The 26,485-nt window shown below is 43.9% G+C and overlaps 1 protein-coding gene across 1 annotated transcript in view; it reads left to right on the forward strand.

The window, feature by feature from the left end:
• Positions 1-26,485, forward strand: part of LTBP2 (latent transforming growth factor beta binding protein 2) — a 139,338-nt gene that overhangs the window by 73,775 nt on the left and 39,078 nt on the right. The window contains exons 9-12 of the mRNA XM_053379419.1: positions 13,385-13,459; positions 22,553-22,675; positions 23,826-23,990; positions 25,876-26,106. Of these exons, the coding sequence (XP_053235394.1) occupies positions 13,385-13,459; positions 22,553-22,675; positions 23,826-23,990; positions 25,876-26,106 (594 nt within the window). The remainder of the gene's footprint in view (positions 1-13,384; positions 13,460-22,552; positions 22,676-23,825; positions 23,991-25,875; positions 26,107-26,485) is intronic.

Raw genomic sequence — 26,485 nt, forward strand, 5'->3', positions numbered from 1 at the left:
ATCATTCATAGCAGTGACTCCATTCTGGCTTCTGTTAGCCCTCAGGCCGCCCTCTTTCATATGCAGCTGCCTGCATTGATGTAAGGCATGCTTGAAGCACTGGAGCAGACATGTAGCCTAGAAGTGAGCGCATCAAAGTGTGCGGCCAGTTCCAAGCATTATCTGCAAACAAGTTCCTCTAATTGAGAGCTTGGCACCCTGAGGGCTCCTGAGGAGTGGCATGTACACGTGCCACATTTTAAATACCTTGGAAGTTGGCTAGGGCAGGATTCTTACGCCCAATTTAGAGTTTACACAGAAACTGTGATTACCCGCCCCTGGCCAAAGCTTTTTCTTGAACTGAAGGTGCTGCAAAACAACAACAACAACAACAACAACTGTATATTAGTCCATAGCCTGCCATGTCCTCATAAGTGAATATCCCTTACTCTGGCGTGTATCCTAAAATAAGTTAATTTTCGGAAGTTCACAGATGGAAAGTTTCCTGTCCACAATTCCTCCTCTCTGTACCCTCCTGAAAAAGCTCCCATGGAAAGTCAGGAGTCCCTCCTGAACAATGCAGTGGAACACAGGAGTTCTTTGAGGAGGTGGGAATCTCCCAAATTTTGTCTAGCTTTGGGATAGTCTTCCTTTCCCTCTTACCTTCCCAAGCCCTATCTATCCCCTTGACCCTGTGGAGAGGCTTTTTGTGGAGCACAGGTTGGTTTGGGGGGCAGGTCAGGTAAAGGAGAGCATTGGAAACTTTTCCTGTGAACTTCTCTAAGTTGTCATAGGATTCAAGCTCTGCAATCAAAATATATTATCTTGTCCAACTTAGAAAGTCAAGTGGTCCAATGTTTGGAACACTGACTTAAAACTGAGAAGCCTGGTGGTAGCATAGACCTGCGACACTGTTTATAAGTTGAGATACTGTTCCTGCCTGCACATTTTTTGCCATTTCTCTGTCAGATTTCTTCATGCATGAGTTACACAATGGGTCCCTGGTTTAGATGCAGAACCTTTAGTGCAGTTACTGCTAAAAGGCAGAGAATAAGGATGAAAAAGTACATTATGACTGGATGATACAGTTTCATTAGTTATCTGAAATAATCAAGATGCCAGTTTTGTTCTTTTTGAAATAATAGTAGTAGTAGTTGTTGTAGTAATAATAATAATAATCATAACCACAACAACTCAAAGCAACGAAAGGGGTGGAGAATTGCTATCAGAAAGAAAAAGCCACAGGAAGTCTTTTCAGGGTACAAATTAATTCCAGACTGTAGGAGATGAGTTTATTTGTTTATTGTTTATAAATGTATTATGTATTAAATTTGTATATCATCCATGGATCTCAGGGCAGTTCACAAAATACCATAAATTTACAATAATACATAATAAAAATAAGGACAAAAACAAACCAATAATTCCCCCCTCCCACAACACATTTAAAAGGGCATCTGGTGTCAATCAGGCCTGGGTGAAGAGGAACGTATAGGTGTATAATGAAGGCGCCTGCCAAACCTCCATTTGTATTTGTAAGCAATGGTGTTGTTATTTTGTTTATCTACTGATGCAGCGTATGAAATATATGGAAATGAAATCTTTTCCATCGCTTGAAAGCCAGCACAATGGACTACCTATCCAGTGAATTATCTTTTCTTCATTTTTGTTCATCTTTTATGAATGCCTTTGTGGAGCTCATGCGATGCGTTGCTATGACCACAGGAGTCTCAAGTTTAAGACTCTGAATGGTGTACTTTCTCCCGTGTTTCTAGGCTTCTAATTGCGTCTAATCTCCCAATAAAATGACAAATCTTTCCCCTTCTCTCAGCTTGGGATCGTTGTTTGCTTGTAGACATAACAGAGACTGACATGGCACTGAATGGACACCAGGGAAATAGGTTACTGTCCCGGCAGTAGGTGGAGGCCCTGGCTTTAGCCACCTGCAGAGTTCTGGTGCTTGAAACAAGGCCTACTGTTTGCAGATCTGGCAGTAAAGTAAGGCTTACAGGTTACATCATTTTAACCTTCAGCCAAGTCTTCAGGCAGGGCTGATATCCCACTTTCCCCCAAGGAAGGATCTCTCAGATGCCTGTTAGTCTAAGTCACATTTCCTCTTTCTGGAGAGAATTATAAACACTCACACACACACACAGTTGAGAAGTCCTAATCCTTTCTGGCTGCCTCTACAGATGCAGTCACTGGCTGTGCTTAGTCAGAACATCTGACCTGTTTGCTTGAAGTGACTTTGTTCTCCTTCCTTATATCCCATCCAAGTCCAGGAATCCAGAGCCGCAGGATCAGACTATTTGGAATGAAGGGAATGAGAAGGTCAGCTGCAATTCTCCTTCAAACCTGGCTTTTGGTTTTAATGACTTCACTCTTTTTGGACCACCGTTGACTAAATGGTGACTTCATACGTATGGAAGGAGATGCTTCAGTAGCTGAGGTTGTGTTTGAATGGTGGTCTAGATTATAGGTGTCTAATTTGTGGCATAGATCAGTGTCACAAAACGTGCAAGCAGCAGTGGTTTGTGGCACTTCTGGATGGGAGTAGGACGGGGTAGGCAACCTAAGGCCCATGGGCCAGATGCGGTCCAATCGCCTTCTCAATCCAGCCCATGGATGGGCCAGGAACCAGCGTGTTTTTACATGAGTAGAATGTGTGCTTTTATTTAAAATGCATCTCTGGATTATTTGTGGGGCATAGGAATTCGTTCATTCCTCAGCCCCAAAAAATATAGTCCTGCCCACCACATGGTCTGAGGGACGGTGGACTGGGCCACGGCTGGAAAAGTCTGCTGACCTCTGGAGTAGGAGAATCAGGTCTCTCTAGCACTGTCTAGTACCTCAGAGTTTGTTTTTTTTACTAGAAGCAAAACCAATTCAAAGCATGGGGTGGCAAGCACACTGTGGTGTATATTACAATGGCACCATCTCATACTACGAGCATGATTTGTAGTATGCTTGCATACCCTCCAACATTTCTCCAATGAAAATAGGGGCATCCTTCTTAATGAGGGTGAAAGAGGAGAGCGTAAAATATGGTCTGAAGCTCAACATCAAAAAAACTAAGATCATGGCTACTGGTCCCATCACCTCCTGGCAAATAGAAGAGGAAGAAATGGAGGCAGTGAGAGATGTTACTTTCTTGGGCTCCATGATCACTGCAGATGGTGACAGCAGCCACGAAATTAAAAGACGCCTGCTTCTTGGGAGAAGGGCAATGACAAACCTAGACAGCATCTTAAAAAGCAGAGACATCACCTTGCCAACAAAGGTCCGTATAGTTAAAGCCATGGTTTTCCCAGTAGTGATGTATGGAAGTGAGAGCTGGACCATAAAGAAGGCTGATCGCCGAAGAATTGATGCTTTTGAATTATGGTGTTGGAGGAGACTCTCTGCAAGAAGATCAAACCTATCATTCTGAAGGAAATCAGCCCTGAGTGCTCACTGGAAGGACAGATCCTGAAGCTGAGGCTCCAATACTTTGGCCACCTCATGAGAAGAGAAGATTCCCTGGAAAAGACCCTGATGTTGGGAAAGATGGAGGGCACAAGGAGAAGGGGACGACAGAGGATGAGATGGTTGGACAGTGTTCTCGAAGCTACCAACATGAGTTTGACCAAACTGCAGGAGGCAGTGGAAGACAGGAGTGCCTGGCGTGCTCTGGTCCATGGGGTCACGAAGAGTTGGACACGACTAAACGACTCAACAACAACAACAACAACAACAACAACGAAAAGTGGGACATTATGAGATGAAATCAGAAACTGGGATGACTTCTGTAAATCCGGGACTGTCCCTATCCCTGGAAAATAAGGGGCACTTGGAGGGTCTGCAAAAAGAGAGAGAGAGAATTATCTGCTCAGTAACTTTGGGCAAAACTAAAAAATTCCAACAACTTTTCTGTCCAGATTTTCACTCCCCCACCCCCCGCGCACTCAAATACTATTTTCAGGATGTAGAGATCAAAACTCTACGCAGTGAGACTTGCTTCTCACTGAATAAGCAAGCATGATTGTGCTGTGCATTAATAATCCCACCTTTACTCCTGCATCTGTCCTACATTTCCTTTAAAAAAAATATCACTTCAGTTCACTTGAAAAACATGGTGCCAGAGTTTTTCTGGAATTTATTGGCTTACTTATACTTGCCTATAAAAAAAAGGTTTTGAGAGGTTTAATTGTGCATGTTGCCAGCTATTTTTTTTTAATAAAAAAACCCATAGACCTATTTTAAGCAACTATTTAAAATTGACTACAGTGAGTCAGGAAACCATGTGTAGCCAAGACTGTGAGAACCTTGTAAAAAAGCAGGGGGAAGGCAATAAATGAGCCCTGGGCTGTTACTCCAGCACCTAATCAGGAGCCTGTGTCATTCCTTCCACTTTCATTTCCCTTATCACGTGCCACCAGGACGAAAAAAACCCCCACATAAGCAGAGTGCTTTGGAAAGGCAGTCACAGGTGCCGTTGCTGCACAGTTTTGGCAGCACCTGACATTAACAGTAGTTGGAAACTGGCAGTGTGGACTTTTGAAAATAACCATTTAAGCTGATGGACTCTGCCTGCAGGGCTTGGGCAAGTCCTAGGCTGCATATGCACTATCCTGTATATTTAAAGCCCCCACACACTTCCTCTAAAATCCTGAAAACTGTTGCTTATCCTTCGCATAACTACAATACCAAGCATGCTTAACAAACCCCAGTTCCCAATATTTGGGGGGGGGGTATTGCCTTTCAAATGTGCTCTAAATGTATTGTGTGTATATACAACTGTAGAGCCCATACTTCTTCAGCTGCATATTGTCATGAACAATGTGGTGAGGAGGAATTTGCCTTTTTCTGGTCTGGGATTTTACCCCAGATTCAATATAAATTGTCATTTAGTAGAAGTGATTATTTAAAAAAACAACACTGCAGTTTAGCTTGCTGGTTAATGTTCCTGATTCCCCTGGGAGTGGACAGAGCTGGCTTCAGCACGAGGCAATGTGAAAAGGTCAGCCTGTACCAGAATAGGCACAATTTCCCTTCCTCTAGCCTCTAGGGGCATATTTAACTTTTTGCTTAATTTGTGAAAGTGTCTCAGTCTAGCACCGATGCTGGAAAGTTCACAGCTGCTTTTACAGGACCAATTTGCTTTCGAAGAGATAGCATTGGGCACTTAGGATAGCTTTGTCATAATTACTTGCACAGAGTAAGCAGGTATTAGGAGAGCATACCAATAAGCACATAGCAAGAACTAGATTCTCAATCTCATCAGTCCAAATGCTCCCCAAATAGCTCACCAGGCTGTTTGCACACCCAGAGCAGGCAAAACTTATTTCCATTTTCCCACCTTGGCAGGTGGGTGTGGCTCACATACCAGGTATTTTGAACAGTTAATTGCCTATTTTGTCCAAACAGCTTGAGTGGCAAACCATGATTCAAAATAATACTGTTGGTAAGGGTAGAGATAGGGACGCGGGTGGCACTGTGGGTTAAACCACAGAGCCTAGGACTTGCCGATCAGAAGGTCTGCGGTTCGAATCCCCATGACGGGGTGAGCTCCCGTTGCTTGGTCCCTGCTCCTGCCAACCTAGCAGTTCGAAAGCACGTCAAAGTGCAAGTAGATAAATAGGTACCGCTCCGGCGGGAAGGTAAATGGCGTTTCCGTGCGCTGCTCTGGTTCGCCAGAAGCGGCTTAGTCATGCTGGCCACATGACCTGGAAGTTGTACGCCGGCTCTCCCGGCCAATAAAGCGAGATGAGCACCGCAACCCCAGAGTCGGCCACGACTGAACCTAACGGTCAGGGGTCCCTTTACATTTACTAAGGGTAGAGAGGGCACCCTTTATTAATGTATATTGCAGTCCAGTTTTAAGTCTATTGTACTAATCACAGAGAGCAGGAATCACTAGGATATGTAATAACTTGGTTTGGTTTTTTAAAATATCTAACTAAATATCAATTAAAAGTAAGATTGAAGGGGGGGCGTTGCCAAATGCACATTTATGCTTAAATTTGGGATGTTCCAGTATCCTGAAGTCCACCCCAGAACTAAACCTCCTGTTTTATGTGCCCTGTCAGTTTTCATGGCAATGAATGGTTTCATACTTCACAAAAAAATTGATATTCTTATTTGTAAGACAAACGGGCACTGTATGTCACTCTTCCAAATTACAAGTCCTTACATATCATGGCCACGAATAACCTGTACATGGCCAACTCTTTGCATGTCAGTTCTCCAAACAGAAAGAGAGGATGTCAAGCTGTCTAATTTAAATGAGAAACTTGTTTGACTAAGATTAAAAATGTTTGAACATGATGTCTTAGGTCAGAGATGGCCCTCCGTATCTTTTTTGGACTCCAACTCCCATCAGCCTCAGTCAGTGTGATCAGTGGTCAGGGACGCTGGGAACTGTAGTCCAGCAACATCTGGAGAGCTGAAAGCTCACTATCCCTGCCTCATGTAATGGCAACATCTGAAAGTAAGCATCAAACAGTATAATAATAATAATCTGAAATTCACTGTGGGGGGTTGTGAGGAGAAGTAAAATCCTACTTTCACATGTGGCATTGGTCTGGAGTGGTGGTGGTGTTGATGTTGGGATTTGCACCCCTCTTCTTGAAAGTAAATATTACTGTGTGTGCATAGATTTTTGTAAACGTCAGGCTGCCTGCTGTCCTTTACAGTAGGGATGGGGAACCAATGGCCCTTCAAATGTTGCAGGACTACTGCTCTTATGACTATTGGCCATGCTGAGTGGGGCAGATGGGAGTTGGGAGTCAAATAATACAGTATCTGGAAGGCTGAAGATTCCCCATTATTGATTTACAGAATTATGAGTGTCTAACTTCCTGCCCCTGCCCTGCAAATCTGCATAGGATAATACAGTGGTACCTCGGGTTACAGATGCTTCAGGTTACAGACGCTTCAGGTTACAGACTCCGCTAATCCAGAAATAGTACCTCAGGTTAAAAACTTTGCTTCAGGATGAGAACGGCGGCAGCGGGAGGCCCCATTAGCTAAAGTGGTGCTTCAAGTTAAGAACAGTTTTAGGTTAAGAATGAACCTCCAGAACGAATTACGTAAGTTCTTAACCCGAGGTACCACTGTACTGCAAATTGCCCTATCCCTGTGTCTTAATTCTGCACTTGACCGGGGTATTTTTGGTCATTCAATTAAGTCAGCTTGCATGCTATATATGCTCATGATGTGGCAGGTGCCATTTCCCCCACTGCATGAAGTGCCTGTGTGTAGGAAGCAAGGGACATGCTCCTGCAAACCACAGTCACAGAATCATAGATTTGAAGAGGTGGAAGGGAAAACGAGGGTCATCTTGTCCAACCACATGCAATCCAGGATTTTTTCACTCAACGTGGGGCTCAAACCAGCAATCCTGGGATTAAGAGTGTCATGCTCTTCCAGTTGAACTATCCAGCCTCATGGATATTATATCCTTTGTCCTTTTGCATATTATCCAGCCATACAGCACCAGAGACATATTTTTTTTTTAGAATACTGGAGGCCTAATCCATGTTTATCATGGGAAAAGTAATAATTCTTTTCTAAAATCACTCATAACCCCAGAGCTTTTGAATTAATATTAAAACCATTTGCCATGGGAAATTGGGAGAAATTCAAATAATATTTCTTTACTTTACAATAAAAATCTTTACAACTTTGAAATAATATTTAATAAGGATTTAAAACCATATGAAAAGTCCACATTCACAGTCCTCAGAGTCAAATTGTTGAAGGTTCAGAGTTTGACCAGCAGTGAGCCAGGAAGTATAAGAAAGATTGGGAACTTGTCATAATCACACACCCACCCCTGAAAATTATGCCTCTCATGATGGTGTCACATAATCTCACCGTATCCTCTTGTCTGCTTATCGCTGTGACACTTAGAGTGCTGCTATAGGGGAAAAGGATTGAGAATCATACATTTTCCCTTCAGAGATCCCATGACAACCATGTACGAGCATCTTAAACCCTGTAAAAAAAAAAATCCCTAAAATGGGGGAATGACAACGTTCCCATTCAATACTCAAGAATGGCAAGTGTGGGGGAAGCTAATGGAATTGCCTAAGATATCACCAGAAGTTTGTAGAAGAGCCGGAAACTGAATTTTAGTTATTTATTATTAATTTATTGAACTTATATACCACCCTATGCCCAAAGGTCTCTGGGCAGTTCACAGAACAAAATCAGAATATAAAACCACAAAATATATAATCAGAATAAAAACAGCAACCCAATAACCCCCTCCTAAAAACCCCCACATTTTAAAAAGGCATATGATTTATGAGTTATGAAGGCGTTTCAGATCGTTAGATGTACCTTCCTGACTAGAAGGCAAAGTGTTCCAAACTATTGGAATGCTTGGAAACTCATCATGGGGTCATCAACACTTTCGCTTGTCACATGTCTAGAAAGCACAGTTCCAAATTGCTTTCTGCTTCCCCTGTGCTTTCTAAGTACAGGTCTGAGCGGTTTCCCTATTGCTCCTTTCCTTTCCCAGGGAAAACCCGCTCTTTGGTGCTAAATGTCAACCTGAAGAAAACCTGAATTGCTGTTTGCTCCGATGGAACACTAAAGAGTCGTTTTCTTCTGGGGAAAGCAGCGGGGCAAGAGAAAGTATAGCTAAGCCACTGAGGAACTGGCAATACTGGAGTTTCTCTGTGATCCTTTCCCCATACCATTTTCTTTCACAATGATAATTGAGGAGGCCTCCCCTCCACCTCTGTGTTGGTAACATGTTCTACAGAATCTGTGAACAAGACTAAGCTTTTAGAAGGGCTACAACATATCTTAGGAATCTTGGTCAGAAAGCCCAGCTCATTCTGTGAAGTCCCAAATTCTGGTCGCAGGACAAACTTTATGTATACCACAGAATTAAATTGCTTTTAATAACCATTTACTCTGTTAATGGGAATGTGAGAGAGATTAAAAGAGGTAATCTCCCCTCATCAAATTACAGTCCCCAACATTCTCTGGGAGCAGCCATGCTTGTTAAACTAGCATCAAACCAACATCTTCTGCTATATATTTTGGAAAGTGGTCTTTTCACTATGCATTTGGACACCTCTTAATAGTTCAGAACCATTTTGTTTTAAATGATGGCTCTTGAGATCTAGGAGCTGGTTTCCATCTGTCTGGATACAGTTAGATGCCATTTTGAATTAAGATGCCAGACTGAACCTTTCAAAACTGTACCGATTTTAACCACTGATTTCAAAACTCCGCTGACTTTTCTGGGGTTTCTTAGAATTCCTGAGCAGCATTGGGTATGAGGCTGCTAGCAGGCTTGCTGTTTAAATAGTTGGCTGACAATGGGACCTGGTCAATTAGGACAAATGGATCATTCCCCCACTAACCTCAGGGCTCATCCACTCTTACCTTTTGCCAGGTGTGCCCAGACACCCTGTCCCCCTCAATATTTGTTGGAAGGCAGCCAGCCCCCTCAGTGTTGAGGGGGCCCATTGTGCATGACGTGTGCACGATGTTCATTGCAGGTTCAGTTGTTGTCTCCTCCAGAGTGCTCAGTCAGCTCTAGACAATGTAACACTTTCTAGACACAGGTCTGAGCATTAAAGCTCCAGAAAGGTAAAGGGACCCCTGACCATTAGGTCCAGTTGTGGCTGACTCTGGGGTTGCAGCACTCATCTCGCTTTATTGGCCGAGGGAGCCGGCGTACAGCTTCCGGGTCATGTGGCCAGCATGACTAAGCCACTTCTGGCGAACCAGAGCAGCGCACGGAAACGCCGTTTACCTTCCCGCCAGAGCGGTATCTATTTATCTACTTGCACTTTGACGTGCTTTCGAACTGCTAGGTTGGCAGGAGCAGGGACCAAGGAATGGGAGCTCACCCCATCACGGGGATTTGAACCGCCGACCTTCTGATTGGCAAGTCCTAGGCTCTGTGGTTTAACCCACAGCATCACCCGCACCCATATCTCTTTTCTTTTGCCCCAGCCCTTTCCCCAGGAAAACCTGCTCTTTAACACTGAATTGGAACAAACAATGGTTTGGGTTTTCTGTGGAATGCTATTTGCTCCGATTCAGCAGTAAAGAGCAGGTTTTCATGGGGAAAGTACCGGCGGGGTGGGAGAAATGCTCAGAAACTGAGCCTGTGTCTAGAAACACAGCGCAAAAGGAAGTCTGGTTGACAGCACGGCCTATCCTTAGCCAGCCTCCACCTGCATCCTGTCCTACTTACGATCATTCAGGGAATAGCTCTGCCTCTCTTTGACATTGGCTCCACCTCTTGTTGGTCTCCCTGCCTTTTGTCCCACCAGTCCCAATGGGCACCAATCACCATTGCTGACTGCTGAGGACACTGAACAGGAGCACTCTACGCTGCAACACATTGTTGCCGATCCTCCTCATGCTCTTCCATTTCAGCTCTTCTCAAAAATATGTATGGGAAACTGAAAACCAATCTTTCAACTTTAGGGATCCAGTACCCTTAAATGTTGCACAGATGAGGGAGTTCTGGCAGGTGAAGCTTTTCCAATCCCTTCAGCACAGCAACCTGGCAAGCCGTACCTGCCAACATTCCCTCATCTATACAACTGTTAAAAGTACAGATGTACTAACGCTGAAATATCAACCATCACTGCTTTAATTAAGATATGGTTCATTTTTAGAAAAATGTTTTACAGCCCTTTAAGCAGAGAACATATTTAAAAGAGCCAGCTGCCTCATATGCTCTAGACTAGTAATGTCAATCCTCTCAGTTTTGTTACATTATTAAATTCAGAAATAGAAACAATCGCAGTGAAATCTGTATTAGGGTCCACGGAGCAAATGTACTCTGGTCATCTAAGGGGCAAAGTAAAGTGTTCTGAAATATTATTATTCGTTATTTAGGCACTATTATTCTCAGTGGAGCAAACATTTAGGTCCTCTAATCTCAGCCACAAAATTACTTTCAGGTGAGTGAGAGTAATTTCTGTCACTGTTCTTAACAGATAATTCAGAGTTGATGTGGGTAGCAATAATAGCTACCTTAAGAGGTTATTTGTTGCCACTTAACTAATCCCCTCGGGACACGGGTGGCGCTGTGGGTAAAAGCCTCAGTGCCTAGGACTTGCCGATCGAAAGGTCGGCGGTTCGAATCCCCGTGGCGGGGTGCGCTCCCATTGCTCGGTCCCAGCGCCTGCCAACCTAGCAGTTCGAAAGCACCCCCAGGTGCAAGTAGATAAATAGGGACCGCTTACTGGCGGGAAGGTAAACGGCGTTTCCGTGTGCTGCGCTGGCTCGCCAGATGCAGCTTGTCACGCTGGCCACGTGACCCGGAAGTGTCTGCAGACAGCGCTGGCCCCCCGGCCTATAGAGTGAGATGGGCGCACAACCCTAGAGTCTGGCAAGACTGGCCTGTACGGGCAGGGGTACCTTTACCTTTAACTAATCCCCTCACTAAGATCCTATTATTTCTAACCTCTGTGAAAGCTGTGCTATTACTTTTGCCTAATTCAGTTCAATAGTTGGAGCTTTGCATAGCCTCTGGAAGCTGTACCTGATGTTCAAACTTCTACAATTTATTTTTATTAAGAGCTGCTTCACAACCTGGCTACATTGGTGTTTGTTGAGGTAAACTGTGAAGGAGAGACAATTCTCCAAATATGGCAGTGAACACACGACAGGAAGACGTAACCAGTTATTACGTCATGGGTGCTCCTATGCTTGGGTGGTAACAGCAGGGGACTGCTTAATCCTCAAAGAATAAGGATTATTTTACCTCATTTTTTAAAAAAACTTAATTATTTGAACATTTTTTTCCATTGCAAAAGAGCAATTCTCAGGTTGTTTAAGCAGGAGCCATGGGATTTTGTCACTTACCACAAATGACATCACTTGTCACAAATGTTGTCACAGGTGCAATCTCTCCACGCCTCAATAGGGGAGAGCCCTGCTGCCCCAGCAGGATCACTTGCGCAGGCTCCTGCTAGCAAAACTTACTTAGTTGAATTCTGCCCTGTGTTTGTGGCAAACCTTGGACTTGTCAACACTTCTTCTTGTCCTGTGCCTAGAAAGCACAAGTCCGGGCGGTTTTGCCTTTGTCCAACCACTTCCCCCTGAAAACCTGGTCTTTAGTGCTAAATCAGAGCAAATATCAATCCAGAGAAACAGATATTGACGTTTGCTCTGATTCAGCTGTAAACAGTGGGTTTTCCCAGGGGGAGAGCAGCAGGGCAAGCGCAAGTGTGGCTGATTCCCTTGTTCTACTGCATATATCAGAGCTTTCATCCTGCAAGATAAACATGCTCATGAGTGTTTGGCCATCGGTTCCAGTTGTTGGAATAGAATACCTGGTCTTTGCCAACAGAGGGCTTACCAGCATTTGGGAATGAGTGCCTTCTTTGTGTGTGGGAGAATCTGTTCCACACTGTTGGGGAAAACAGTGTTAGAGCATTGCAGTTCAGACCAGACAGAACACAGTATTCATATACTGCAAACCAAGGAAGACATGGAAGGCAATCACAGCAATTGTGCTTTCACGTTGGGTGTTTGTGTTTGAAGTCTCAAGGCAGAAAACTTTTTAGAGTTCTAGGAAGATAGGTTTTAGCAAAGTTCTCAAGTTGCTGGGTGCGTTCTGGAGAAGAGTGCTCCCTCTTCATGCAAAATGCTATTTCTCCCTGTTCCTCCTTGTGAGCTCTTAAGTAAGCACTACATGGGCTGAGATCAGAGAAAGGATCATAAGAGATCATACTAGTTGTCCGATCATCTGAGTTGTGGTTTCCCTAGGTATGGTTTATATCCTGGGGATTATATGGTGCAATTGGGTGCTGAGTTACATATATACTCTATGCTCTACCGGTGCAATGTGGGCAAGGTGGTCATCAATGCAGCTATTTTAAAATTCCTTCCCCTCCCATTGAAGTCAACAGGAGGGATATCATTTGTCTCAGGTCCAGGACTAGTTTAAACCTGAGCTGTCAATAGGAGCATAAAGAGTATAGTATGCTCCTCCCCCATGGCCACTGGCAGAGGAAGAGGAGTGTGGGGGGAGTGCACCGCCCACGGCAGCGCGATCCCAGTGGGGTGCCATCGTGGCTGCCCCCCCATGCTGGGCGCCATGCCCCCGCAGGCAGCGTCACACCCCTGGGACACGCGCTAGCCCTGCCCCCACCTGCTCTCCGCCCCCCCAGTGCCGAAGCATGAAACTCCGCCACTGCCTATGGCACCCATTTCTTCCCCATGACTTTACCCTGTTTTGGTTGTTCCATCAATCTGTCTGGCCAGGTCACCTGGTGTATCTCTTGTGGCAGAAGCATTGCCTGAGTGTCAGCTGTTTAGTGGGGCTTCCAGCCAAATCCCGTAGCCTTTCAGATTTGACACAACTTGAATATAGCCTTGTACCATGAATTTTTCCACCCTTGATAAGGCTTTCTTTTCTTTTCTCCTCTCCATCTAGCTCACCCAGTGTTTGAAAATGGGCAAGTTGAATGCCCACAGGGATATAAAAGGTTGAATCGGAGCCACTGCCAAGGTAAGTGTGAAACCTTTCCTCATCCCCTTTCACAGGTACTGTACTGGGCGTTATTCAACTACTGTGTCATGTCAGCACAAAGGTTTCTGCTTGTGCAGCAGGATCCTAAGAGCATAAGAAGAGTCTGCTGAATTAGGCCAATGGCCCATCTAGTCCAGCATCCTGTATTCACAATGGCCAACCAGATTCCTGTGGGAAACCCTAGCCAGGACATGAGCACAACAGCATTCTGTCCACCTGAGATTCGCAGTAACTGGTATTCAGAGGTATAATGACATTAGAGGTAGGACATAGCCCCCCTGGCTAATAGCCCCATGCCCTCCCCGAAATCTGTGCCAGAGGGCTGAGGGAATCTCTGGAACTGAGTTAGGGGATGCATGGAACAAGAGAATTAGTGCTGTGTTGGATTCCACTCATTATATGCAAAAATGATCTGTCCCATGGTTACTTGTTTAATTACAACCCCAAACCCTACAGCTCTACTGACAAAGAGCAGAAACATCTAGTCACATTATTATGTATTCTAATTGCTCTTTCACCCCTTGAATCTCATCTTCATTCAATTATCAGCAGTGTCAATGCACAAACATTTGCCTTACTTAGTCCTGTGATAAGATAAACTCTGCCCTACAACAGATACAGAATCCTCCATTCTGTAGAGAAATATATGCTGATACATATCTTTGCCTTTGATGAGTTTATAATTAATACAACCTCCCAACTGCAGGGTGTGTTCTAGGTAAACATTTTCTGGTGGTTGTTTTGAAAAAGGATTATATTTCTTATACCCTAAAGCAATCTTAGCTGTAACAGTTTTATTTGTGTAGGAGGTGTTGAGAGGAAGGTTTAAAAGTGAAAGTGAACAGGTGTGGGGAAATCTGTTATTAATTTATTTTTTTAATGTACATCCTGCCACATGCTTTGAAAAGCCTCAGGGCAGTTAATGCAACAATTTAAAACAATACCATCTTGTTAGTGCAATAAAATTAGTTAACAATAACTATAAGCAGGGTAAATAACAGTTATGAAACACTTACGCTTAAGTCTGGTATAAAATTCATGTGTCTCCAAATGCCAACAAGAAAATTAAGTAACTGATCTCCTAAAAATGAAAACTCTGCAGGCCTTCTGAATCTATGTAGGGAAGAAGTTGGGTGAGGAAAGTGTCCCCACAAAAGATGCTGCTGACACCAGATAATGCTGGTACTCTGAGCATCTTATTACATAAGTATATGAGATGGGTTATACAATTTTATATCCATACCAATGGTTTCAAGAGCTGGAATGTGCTCTGTAAAGTAATGGAGGATTATGGATGGAGGAGAAATTCGATTTGTTTGCACTTTAATACGAAATGACCTTATTTGCAGTTCTCAAACCAATATACAAAATGAAACACAACTATCCTTCAAAATTTACACTTCTCTGAATTTTACGGTGTAGTTCTCCCACCAAACAATATGTTTAAAATGCACATCATTGCGGTAAATGTGCATACAAATGCTTGCAAAAGTATGTATGTGACCGGATGCACATTGGATGAATGCTGGTTGGTTCTGCTTTGAAGCCCATAGCACAGATGGATACTTGCTTTCAAAATTCCTTTTGCTTTAGGTCAGATGAGGGCTGTATACCTCTTACATTTTTGCTAATGCATCTTGAGATGAAATTGGCATTGGTCTGGGCCTCTCTGAGAATTTTTACTTGTTCTTAGTGCCCATTCCAGATGCTGTTCAAAGCATAAAGCCCAGTGTCTCCTCATAGTGGTGGCAGGAATGTCGTCGTTCTTTCTCTATGATCTCCCCCCTTACAATAAGCTGTGAGATTCTACTTGGATGGCGTAATGCAGAGTCTTAGCTTGGATTTGTGCAATTCCATTGATGGATGTTCTCTTGACATGTTTCCTTTAGCATGGAATTCCTCTCATATTGAACTGATTAGCAAATCACCACAATTCTGTGGGTCTCAACCTTTCTGGCTCATAGCTGATTTGTAAACCATGATTGCCTGTCCTTGCCATTCCACACTGTTACCATTACTACCACCCCTTCTCTAATTTCCAGGGCTGCATACATTCATTTTGATAAGCTTTCTGCTGTAGAACCTGCACTCACAAAGGCCACATTGACAAACTGAGTTATTGTGGCAGGGAGTTTCTTGGGCCCTAACATTTTTATATATTTTTAAAGGCACAAATATCTAAACTTGTGTTTTATAGAAAGTGGGATTGATTTCCTGATCAGTGATCTTCAGGCCTCACAAATATAGTGCAGGGCAGGTATAATGTATTTAGGTGTTGACACTTTCCGTCTTTATAAATAGGTCGCACTCTGTGCATGAGTGGCATGATAAGTTGGCAAGCACATACTCCCAAACCTGCTTATTGACGCAACATGAATGTGGGATTGGAGTGGCTGTTAAACTCCATCCTTGAACTGACCATATGCTGCGCTCTTAGCAGAGATGTATGGGGGACTACATTGCTTGATGGGTTGGTAATTCCCGGTGGGGGGGCATTCCCAGGGGAGTAGAAGGAGGCAGTAGTGTGCCCGCTCTTAAGAAAACATCATTAGATCCTTCAGATCTATCTAATTACCGCCCGGTTTTGAACCTTTCGTACCTGGGTAAGGTAATTGAGAGAGCAGCTGCCGAACAGCTTGGTAGGTTTCTGGATGAAACATTGGCCTTGGATCCATTCCAGTCTGGCTTTCACCCTGGACATGGGACCAAGACGGCCCTGGTTGCCCTAACATATTATCTCCATTGGCAGCTAGACCGAGGCGGGTCTGGGCTGCTGATTCTTCTAGATCTGTCAGCAGCCTTCAACATGATTGACCACGAACTATTGGACCACCGTGTTGCAGACATGGGGATTTAGGGCACAGTCTTACAATTGCTGCACTCTTTCCTGTCAGGTTGGGGACAGAGGGTAGCGCAAGGGGAGTTGTCGCGGCACCCCTTGGTGTGTGGAGTGCCACAGGGCACAATTCTCTCCCCTATGCTCTTTAACATCTTTATGTGCCCCCTTGCCCAGCTTGTTTGGAGTTTCGGGCTGGGTTGTCATCAATATGCTGATGACACCCAACTTTATCTGTTGATGGACAGCCATCCTGATTCAGCCCCAGATACACTGACCAGATGTTTGGAAGCTGTGGCTGGATGGTTGCGTGGGAGCTGGTTGAAGCTAAATCCTTCAAAGACAGAGGTCCTCTGGTTGGGTTGAGACGACATGGGGTTAGGGGGCAAACTCCCATCCCTTGCTGGGGCACAATTGGTGCCAGCACCTTCTGTCAAGAGTCTGGGTGTAACCCTCGACACCTCCCTCTCTATGGAGGTGCAGGTTACAGCTACACCAAAGGCGGCATTTTTCCACCTCCGCCGTGTTAAGCAGTTGGTTCCTTACCTTTCTCGCCCTGATCTAGCCACTGTGATACATGTGATGGTCACCTCCAGGCTTGATTATTGTAATTCACTCTATGCGGGGCTGCCCATGAAGCTGATCCAAAAACTCCAGCAGGTGCAGAATGCCGCGGTGAGACTGCTTATGGGGTCCTCACCACGGGACCACATCCATCCAGGGCTACATCAGCTGCACTGGCTCCCAGTGGAGTACAGGATCAGGTTTAAGGTGCTGGGTCTAACCTTCAAAACCCTATACGACCTGGGACCCTCGTACCCACGGGACCGCCTCTCCTGGTATGCCCCACAGAGGACCTTACAGTCCACAAACAATAACATCTTGGAGGTCCCCGGCCTCAGTGAGGTTAGACTGGCTTCGACCAGAGCCAGGGCCTTTTCAGCTCTAGCCCCAGCCTGGTGGACTGCTCTGCTGCAAGAGACCAGGACCCTACGGGACTTTGCTATCTTTCTGCAGGGCCTGCAAGACGGAGCTGTTCCACAGGGCCTTTGGTCAGGGCCCAGTCTGACCCCTCTCTTCTTACAGAACCCTGCATACAAGAGGCCTCTTTAACTCTTCTCACCCGGTCATATAAATAGCTGAGCCTGGTGAGTACATAAGGCTCCCAACCCCTATAGTTATAATTTGTGGGTTGCCTCTGATTTTATGTGATTTTAATCCGATTTTAAGCTGTATTTCAGTCGATTGCTGAATTTTATGTTTTAATGTATTTATATTTTGATGTTAGCCGCCCTGAGCCTGGTTCTGGCCGGGGAGGGTGGGATATAAATAAAATTTATTATTATATTATTATTATTATTAATGGAGAGGGAGATCTTAGCCTTCTTTACTCCAGCGCTCAAAAGCTACACTGCCTCCTCAATTCCCTTCTGCCCTGCATATAGCCTTCTATTTTTAGGAGCTCTTTGCTGTGTTTGCACTTGGTTCACCTTCTGGCAACTGTGTAATGTGTGCCCGGCAGACCACATTTTGCCCAGAATCTGGATCTGAAGGCCTTGCCTAGGCACTCGGAGCCATTTGGCTCAATGAGCAGTGGAATGAGACCACACAGTATGCCTGGGATCCTCCCCAAGTTGGGGGGGGGGAGGAGAAGAGTAAACGAGATGCTTAAAGCTAATTTTTCAGGGTCTTTGGCTCTGCTTCTGTTGCCAAGCTGGAAAAGAGCCAACAAATGAATGGTTAACCAAGTTTTCCTTCTTCTTCCATTCTTTGCTAACACAGCCATATAAAGCGGTCTTATACTAAATCAGGCCATTTGTCAATCTGGATCAGTTTTGTCTACGCTGATTGACAAAGACTCTGTGGTTTTAGACAGGATTCTTTCCCAATCCTACCTGGAGATGCCAGAGATTGAGCTTTGGCTTTTTAGCATGCATTGTTCTTGCTTGGCCATTGTACTATTGTCTCATCCACCATGCGCTAAGGAGAAAAAATGCCAGTTCCCTTCAGCAGTGGTAGAGTTCAGACATTACACTATGTGCATATTCTCATGCTGACGGGGCTTAAATTGAGCCATATGTGTTGTGCGACAAGCACACAGAGTGCAATGAGATTGGTTGATTGATTGTGTGAGGGGGAGGGAGGCTCGGTTAATTTCATTGTACACAGGTTGGACACTGACAATAAAGGTATTATTATTATTATTATTATTATTATTATTATTATTATTATGTGCAAGGAGTGCCTCATTCTGGAAAATGGGAAGTAAAATAGAAAGATTAGAGCTCCTCTGAGCATGTGCCATGGATCTTTTCCTCACTACTGATAACCACACACACACACACACACACACACACACAGTATTAGCAGACAAATTTCAAATGTTGGGAGATAAAAATGCTCACAGATCCCATGTGATAATCCTTATGGAAAATGTGCGTCCTTTCACTGCTAAGGACATGGAATATTCAGCAAGAAGAATGAGGAGATTTCACAATCCACTGAATAAGATTTCATATACAGAAAACCCCTGTTTTAGGTGCGACCGATAATGAGTGACTGCACACCTGCACATGGCACTGAACCCAGAAGTGACCCGGGAATGTCATAAAAGATATCCCTAAAAGGGGGAAATGGGGTGGGGTGGGGCAGTGCGGGGGTGGAACAAAGTGTTTCAATTGCACATGATTTCACATAAGCACGCAATGACCTGGACCGGAACCCCTGACAAATTGGGGGCTGCCTGTAATTGCCTTTGTTTTCAATGTAATTTTAAGTAGCACAGGTTTGAATGGCACAGACAGCACAGCTATCTATTCAACCAAGCATTCAGCAATGTTGGGTGGGATTCATTTAACAAATCCCATCAGTGGAATCCCTGTGCAAGGAATTCTGCTTGTGCAATATTGCTTTCCCCCCCCCCAATGGCCCTAGGGGTGGGGGAGATCACCGAGAACAGTGCATGGGGACAGGAGAGGGGGGACTGTTGTGTCTGGCCAGCTGAAATGCTTGCTGTTATGGAACAATCACCTTAACACAACATCAAATTCTACCCATTGTTCTGTGGTTACAATCCTTTCCATCTTGCAACTTGCATTGTCTTGACCAGTAGAGGCTAGTCCACTAATAACAACCTATTCTGTGTTTCTTGTTCCCTCTGGCAATCATGGAAATAACTCTCTCCCCAAATCTTTGGAAACCTGGTTTTCTCAAAAACATGATGCAATTGAAAGGGCCTCTTCTTCCCTTTGTTCTGTTGGGGGCACACCATGTACCTCAGCTGGGCTGTAAGCAAGTTGTTTGGGCCCCTTGTTGGTGACACTACTGAGTGATGGGGCCAGAAGAAACTCTTAGCTCTTCCCTCCTGGTGTGTTGTTGATCGTAGTTCTTCACAGGCATCTGCCACTTCTGGGACCTTCGCCATGATTAGCAAACAGCGCCTGACCCTTTCCAGTCCCTGGGGGGTCAGAGGCCATAAAGCCCAATTGTGCTGCTGGCATGGCAAGTGGAAAGAACTTGCCAGAGGTCATGTGGTGGGTTGGTGCAGAGCAATTTAGCACATTCTGTTTCTCTGACAGCTCCTTGAGATCTGGTGCCCTCCCCAGCAATCTGTGCTTCCAAATTCTCATGCAAATCTTTCCCATTATTACAGGAAGATGTTTATTTTACCTAATGCTGTAGTGTGGCCATCCCGTCAATGGATCATGTGCAAATAGTGCCCCCACCTGCTCATGTAAAGGAATGATCACTCGTGACCCATTTGTGACATTTGCACACATGTGGCTTAGAGTGTTTTCATATGTCAAGCTTTGTGTTAATGTTTATCTGATGTTGATGCAGAAAAAGGAGGTCTAGGAGAAGCATCCGCAAAGAGATTAGCATTATGGCTAGGAATTGTTTCGCATTCACATTACAATCAAGATTCAAGCCAAAGCTGCTTTAGAGTTCCTTTTAAGTGATTCATGTTTCAACTGGAATTGTTGTCTGAAGGTATAATGTACATAGTCCAGAAAACTCATTATCGTTGCAGATGCCTCTCATCTTATTTTCTGTATGATGAGACATTTGCATAAGAGCTCAAAAGTAATTTAAGCTTTGTGTGAAAATGCCTTTAAAGGTCCTGAGAAGGGCAAAAACATGATATGGCATATGGTTTTAAAACTATAATTATTAAGGTTATTTATGTATGCTACTACTGCGGCCTGTGTTTCGTTAGCCTAAAAATGGTAAACAAGTGAGGTCCCAACTAAAGAAGAATGGCAACTTAAGTTGACAGAATATGCACAACTCACAGACTTAGCATATAGAATAAGAGAACAAGAAGAACATACACTTAAAGAAGATTGGAAAATGTATGGGAAATAATTGTGTACAGCTGAAACACTGGCAGCATTAAGATAAATTCAACATTGTAAACGAGTTTTGATGGATGCAATAATGGAATCCTGAATGGTATAGTTTTTGTAAAATATGCAGGGATTTATGGTATGTAAAATGAATCATGGAAAGAGAAGGGGATATTTTAAATTGTAAAACAGAATATCTATCTATATCTATATCTATCTACATCTACATCTACATCTACATCTACATCTACATCTCTACAACTACATCTACGTCTACATCTACATCTACATCTACATCTACATCTACATCTACATCTATCCATCCTTAAATTATAAAGCCCTACAGTATAAGATAGAACCTCAAACTGGGCTAGGTAGAACTAATGGCCTGATTCTGTTTATCAGGAGTGGGGAACCTCAGGCCTGGGTTCTCTGTCCAGTCCTTGGGACTCTCCTCAGACCATGCACCCTCTCTCCAAGCCACCTCCTTCACTGCACTGGTCTAACTTCATGCCTCCTCAAATGCTCTGAACTGTGATCAAGACTTTTCCTTCCTTGAACACAACATTCATTTTTAAAAGAAACAATAAACAAGATAAAAGACAGGCTAAAGGAACAAAGAAGGCAGTTCCATCTACAATTCCATCTATAATACCTAAACCACAGGAGGAGAGAGTGCTCTTGTGCTCATGTTCCATTCACTTGTTTCCCACAGGGATCTGGTTTGCCACTGTGAGAACAGGATGCTGGACTAGATGGGCCAATGGCCTAATCCAGGCATCCCCAAACTCGGCCCTCCATCTGTTTTGGGACTACAACTCCCATCATCCCTAGCTCACAGGGCCAGTGGTCAGGGATGATGGGAATTGTAGTCCCAAACAGCTGGAGGGCTAAGTTTGGGGATGCCTGTCCTAATCTATCAGGTTCTTCTTACGTTCTTTTGTCCTTAAGGTCTTAACATGGTGCCAAAAAGATTTCATTGCAGCATTGGACAGCACCAGAGGGCATTCCAAAGTTGGGCCAATACCACAGAAAAAAGCTGTCTTCTTTGTGACTACATAATGTACCTTTGTTGAAGAGGGTACTTGAAGAAGGGCCTCTACAGAAGACACAGGCAGGCTGGTAGGAGAAGAGTTGTTCCCTCAGATAAATGCCTCGGGCCATTTAGCACTTGAGAACACCATCACCTTAAATTGGATTCTGAATAGGCAGTCAATGTAGTAATATAAGCAACCCTGACTGCACCAGGCAAAAGTCTGGTAGCCAGATTCTTCAGTAACTGAAGCCTCTAGGTTGTCTTTTAAGGACAACCCTGTGTAACACATCACAATATCCCAGCTGAGAGGCTACCAGAGTGGGAATCGCAGTGGCAAGCCTATTTCTGTCTAGGAATCACCAGGCTCAGTGAACCAACTGAAGCTGGTAAAAGACATTTGGCTTCAAGTGAAAATGCTGGAACAAGGAGGTGCCCCCAAATGGCTTGGCTGCTCTTTCAGGGAGAGTGTAACCCCACCCAGAACTAACTGAACACCAGGTTACAGGGCACAAGAACTGTTTCATCTCAGTGCCTCCATCTTGGCAGGATTTAGCTTCACGTTACTGGCCCTCATCTAGCCCATTACTGAATCCGGCTCTTCAGAGTGCTGAATAGATCACACAAAGTCACCTTCCTCAACAACCTTTCCTTAACAGCTCTAACTTCTTATATCTGTTTTTACATGTGGCCTCCACCTGTGAGCCCCCCCCAACATTCTCTTTTACTTGGTGATCCCATTGTCTCTGCTCTGTCACATCAGGACTTGTTCCCTTTGCAGATCTTCCTTGCAGTGCCATTTGTGGGCAGCACCAGAATAGGTTGGCTAATCTCGTTCTCTCTGTTCACCTTTATAGATATCAACGAATGTCTAATATTTGGCATATGCAAAGATGCAGAATGTGTGAACACTCGCGGCAGCTTCCTCTGCACTTGTAAGGCTGGAACCATGCTGGACCCATCCCGCAGTCACTGTATTTGTAAGTGTCCCCAGATAGACCATAACAACTCTCCCCCCCCCCCATTCGTCTTTTTCCCATTAGCACAATAACTGTATGGGTTGGATCATAAGGAGTTTGAAGGAGTGGGCAGTAGCCATCAATCCTGGGCAGTTACATTATTCTAGAACAGGCGCCCCCAAATTCAGCTCTCCAGATGTTTTGGGACTACAACTCCCATCATTCCTAGCTAACAGGACCAGTGATCAGGGATGATGGGAATTGTAGTCCCAAAACATCTGGAGGGCCGAGTTTGGGGATGCCTGCTCTAGAACAAGAGGAAGATGCTTTCCCTTTAGCTTCTGCCCATAATGATGATGTCATCATTATGAACCAAAAGAGACTTGTCAACTGTCCCGCTTTGGTCAAAAGACTCCCTAATTTTTAAAGCTGCTCTGCTTCTCTCTTTTAAAGTGAATTTCCCGGTTTTGCCTGTGTCCTGATCCATTTTGCCTTCGTTATATGACATGTTATAGTCAATTCAGGAAAATTTCCCCAAAGCTGACTCAAATTTGCTAAATCTAAGCACAAATGCAACACTGCTCTGCTCCTCTCATTAATAATTTAATTTGAAATCTTAACTGAAATCTGAAGTCTTGCGCAGTCTTGTTGCAAAACCTTTGGCATGAGTTACCTAACTCTGTGATTTGGCAAAGTTTCTTAACTGTTTGGTGGTGAACTTACTAGCTAGCTTCTTTATTAGCAAACTAAGCAGGAGATGGTCCATAGATTCAAATCTCAAAGTAGAATAGTGTTTTAATCAACTCTTCATCTTAAAGCATGATGAAATTAAGCATCTGAAATACTTCTTGACGTTGAATTCAATGCAATTAAATGTGTATTAAAATAGCTCCACTGTTTTTCTTGCCTTCACTTTCACTATTGGTGAAGGAGTGGACAAATGGGTCCAGTTGGAGATCAACAAGAAGAGCCTAACAGTATGATCCCTATGCATGTTTACTCAAAAGTAAAACCACTGTGTTCAACTGGGCTTCCAGTAAGTGTCATAGGATAATTCCCTTTTGCTGGGGAATAAATCCCATTGCACAGTAGGATTTACTACTGAGTAAACATTCACAGGATTGCACTGAAAATCTTTCAAAAGCTGACTAATCAACCATTTGTGTTTCAGCGGATAAAGCAGTTTCCACAGAGCAGGGGCTGTGCTATCGCTCAACAGTTGGGGGAGTCTGTGCCCTGCCACTCAATCAGCACATCACCAAGCAGATCTGCTGCTGTAGTCGTGTTGGCAAAGGGTGGGGAAGAAATTGTGAGACGTGTCCATTACCAGGATCTGGTAAAAACTCTGCTTGTTCTTTTGGACCTTTCCCTCTGCCCTTTCACTTTCTGCAAATTTTAAACTGGTGGCTACTTAGACTCTTCCGGCTCTCTATCAGACCAGCAATACCATTTGCAATTCTCTGCCTGAAATGGGATTATAAAGCCTTTACTTTAGAGGCATGTGATAGGGGCTTCTCCAGTGATATATTCCTTTTGATCTGATGTTATTACTTGCCTCAATTTGGCAAAATCCATGATATCTGTAGATGTTTGCGTATTTTGAAATTATATCCCTGTAGTATCTTAGTTAACCGATGGACAACAGAAGTGGATTTTGCAAGCCCTTATGGTGGCTAAGAGACTTATATCTCCCTGTCTATTGCACAATCTGACAACCTCCCTGCCCTGACTGCATTCAAACATATTTCATATAGGCATTAGTGTCACACGGATACATACTTGAACATCTAGAAGGCTTATATTAACTTATATGTTTTAAGTAAGATTTGTGTACTGATGGTCACTGCGTCCACAATGCAAGCTTATGGTGGTCTACTGTTATTATAATGATTTATTTGTATATTATTATTGTTTGTTTTTTTCCTCTCTCCTTTAATTTTAATTGTTCTTTCCTTCTTAAATTTGTAAATAAAAAATAAGAAAGAATAAAAGAAAGAAACCAGATTAGTCCAGTGGCACTTGTTGACTATTTGTCATGAGGCAGTGTGAATGTATAGCAGTAGATAGAAAATGAATCACTGAGCACCCAAAAGACCATAAGCAGAGCATGACAAACTGAGAAGAATAGAGAATTTTAAGTATGGCCTCTCAGCCCTCATACAACGCTGCCTTACAATAAGACTTTGCCCCTTCCTGCACCTCCTTGCAGATACTGTGACAGGGGTAGCCAATGTGGTGCCTTCCATATGTTGAAGCAGGTTTGAAACACCACCTACTGCCTCTGGGACCAACACTTTTAAAAATCTCCAGGCACCAGTTCCTGCCTCCATCTAGTCCCCTGCCCTTCGTGGCGCTGCCTGAAGCAGGCTGATTCACTCTGGGTGCTTCCTGTTTTTTATGTGGTTCCAAGCAGCAACGATGTAAACAAAAAGAAAAAAAATGTTTCTGAAAGATGCTGGAAAGGATGGATATTTATTATTAAATTAGCTAATTTGATAATAAACATTCATCCTTTCCAACTTCTTTAACATACATGGTTTCTTTTTTGTGTACATCACTCTGCTGTGAAGCAGGGCAGGGCCTGTGTTGCCAAATGAACTTTGTGGATGGCCCTATCAGATATGCCCAAAACCTACAGTGATGAATTAAAAGGGGGTTCGGGGCTTGCGGAACTTTATGTCTGTTTGTTTGACCTTCGACTCTGATGCAGCCTTAACAAGCAGTAGTTCCCTTGGCCCTTTTGTTCCACAGCTGCCTCTCTTTGAGAGAGAGAGAGAGAGAGAGAGAGAGAGAGAGAGAGAGAGAGAGAGAGAGAGAGAGTGTTTCCATGTGGTTATATTTTATTGTCAACTCTGAGAGAAAGGGCAGCCAGTTTCCAGTATCGGTTAACAGTAGTTTGCATTTACTAATAACACACCCAGCCCTGCAAACATCTTTCTTTTTGCTGGCAACTTTCAGCCTTCAGTTCTGGTTCCAAGAGGGTGTAGTCTAAACATGTTTTACCCATGTCAGAGAACTGTGTTTCGATTGTGGCAGATAGCTTAAATAGACTAAAGAAGAGGAAACATGGCCCAGCATGTCTGAACGGGATAGCAGAAAAACAACAGTATCCTTACAAATGGATTAGATTGCGAGAGATGCCTTTGTCCTCCCGGCTATTACTTTTGTAGCTTTTCCTTTTCTCTGTGTCATCAGATTGTATCTCTCGCCTTTCTTTGCAGAAGCCTTTAAGGAGATTTGCCCTGCAGGGCATGGCTACACTTACTCCAGCTCTGACATTCGAATGTCCATGAGGAAAGCAGAAGCAGACGAGCTCCCGCTCAGCTCACAGGAGCAGAGCAAAAACAGTGGCCGGCTTCCCAGCTGGGCAGTAAGGCAGCAACAGCTGCAGGAGGTCTTGCGTGGGGATGTGGTCGACATGCTCCCGGGGGCTGACACCTCCGCAGGAAAGGGTAAAGTAATACTCGTGTGAATCCAACTGGTTTGAGTGAATTCCAGGCAGTTCACAAATTTCCAGTGTTGGAATGGTTTCAAGAGTCTTCTAAACTTGCACACGAAAGCACAGCAGGACTGCGTTATCTCAAACTAGTTCATCAGGCCTCCTTTCATGATGAAGCTTCAATAATACTAGCATGAAAACAATTACGGTGGAAACAGATAACAAAACAGTAACATTGAATAAAACGAACAAGAACAAAACAAATAGCACAGCAACAAAAAATAGTGGGGTAGGAGAGCTGAAATAAATTCATGTCTGGCAACCAATGTGTTCCTTTGGTTTCAGATAGTACATGGGTAAAAAAGGTAAAGGTAAAGGTACCCCTGACCGTT

This window comes from Podarcis raffonei, chromosome 1 (assembly GCF_027172205.1).
Source record: "Podarcis raffonei isolate rPodRaf1 chromosome 1, rPodRaf1.pri, whole genome shotgun sequence".
Classification (NCBI taxonomy): Eukaryota; Metazoa; Chordata; class Lepidosauria; order Squamata; family Lacertidae; genus Podarcis; species Podarcis raffonei.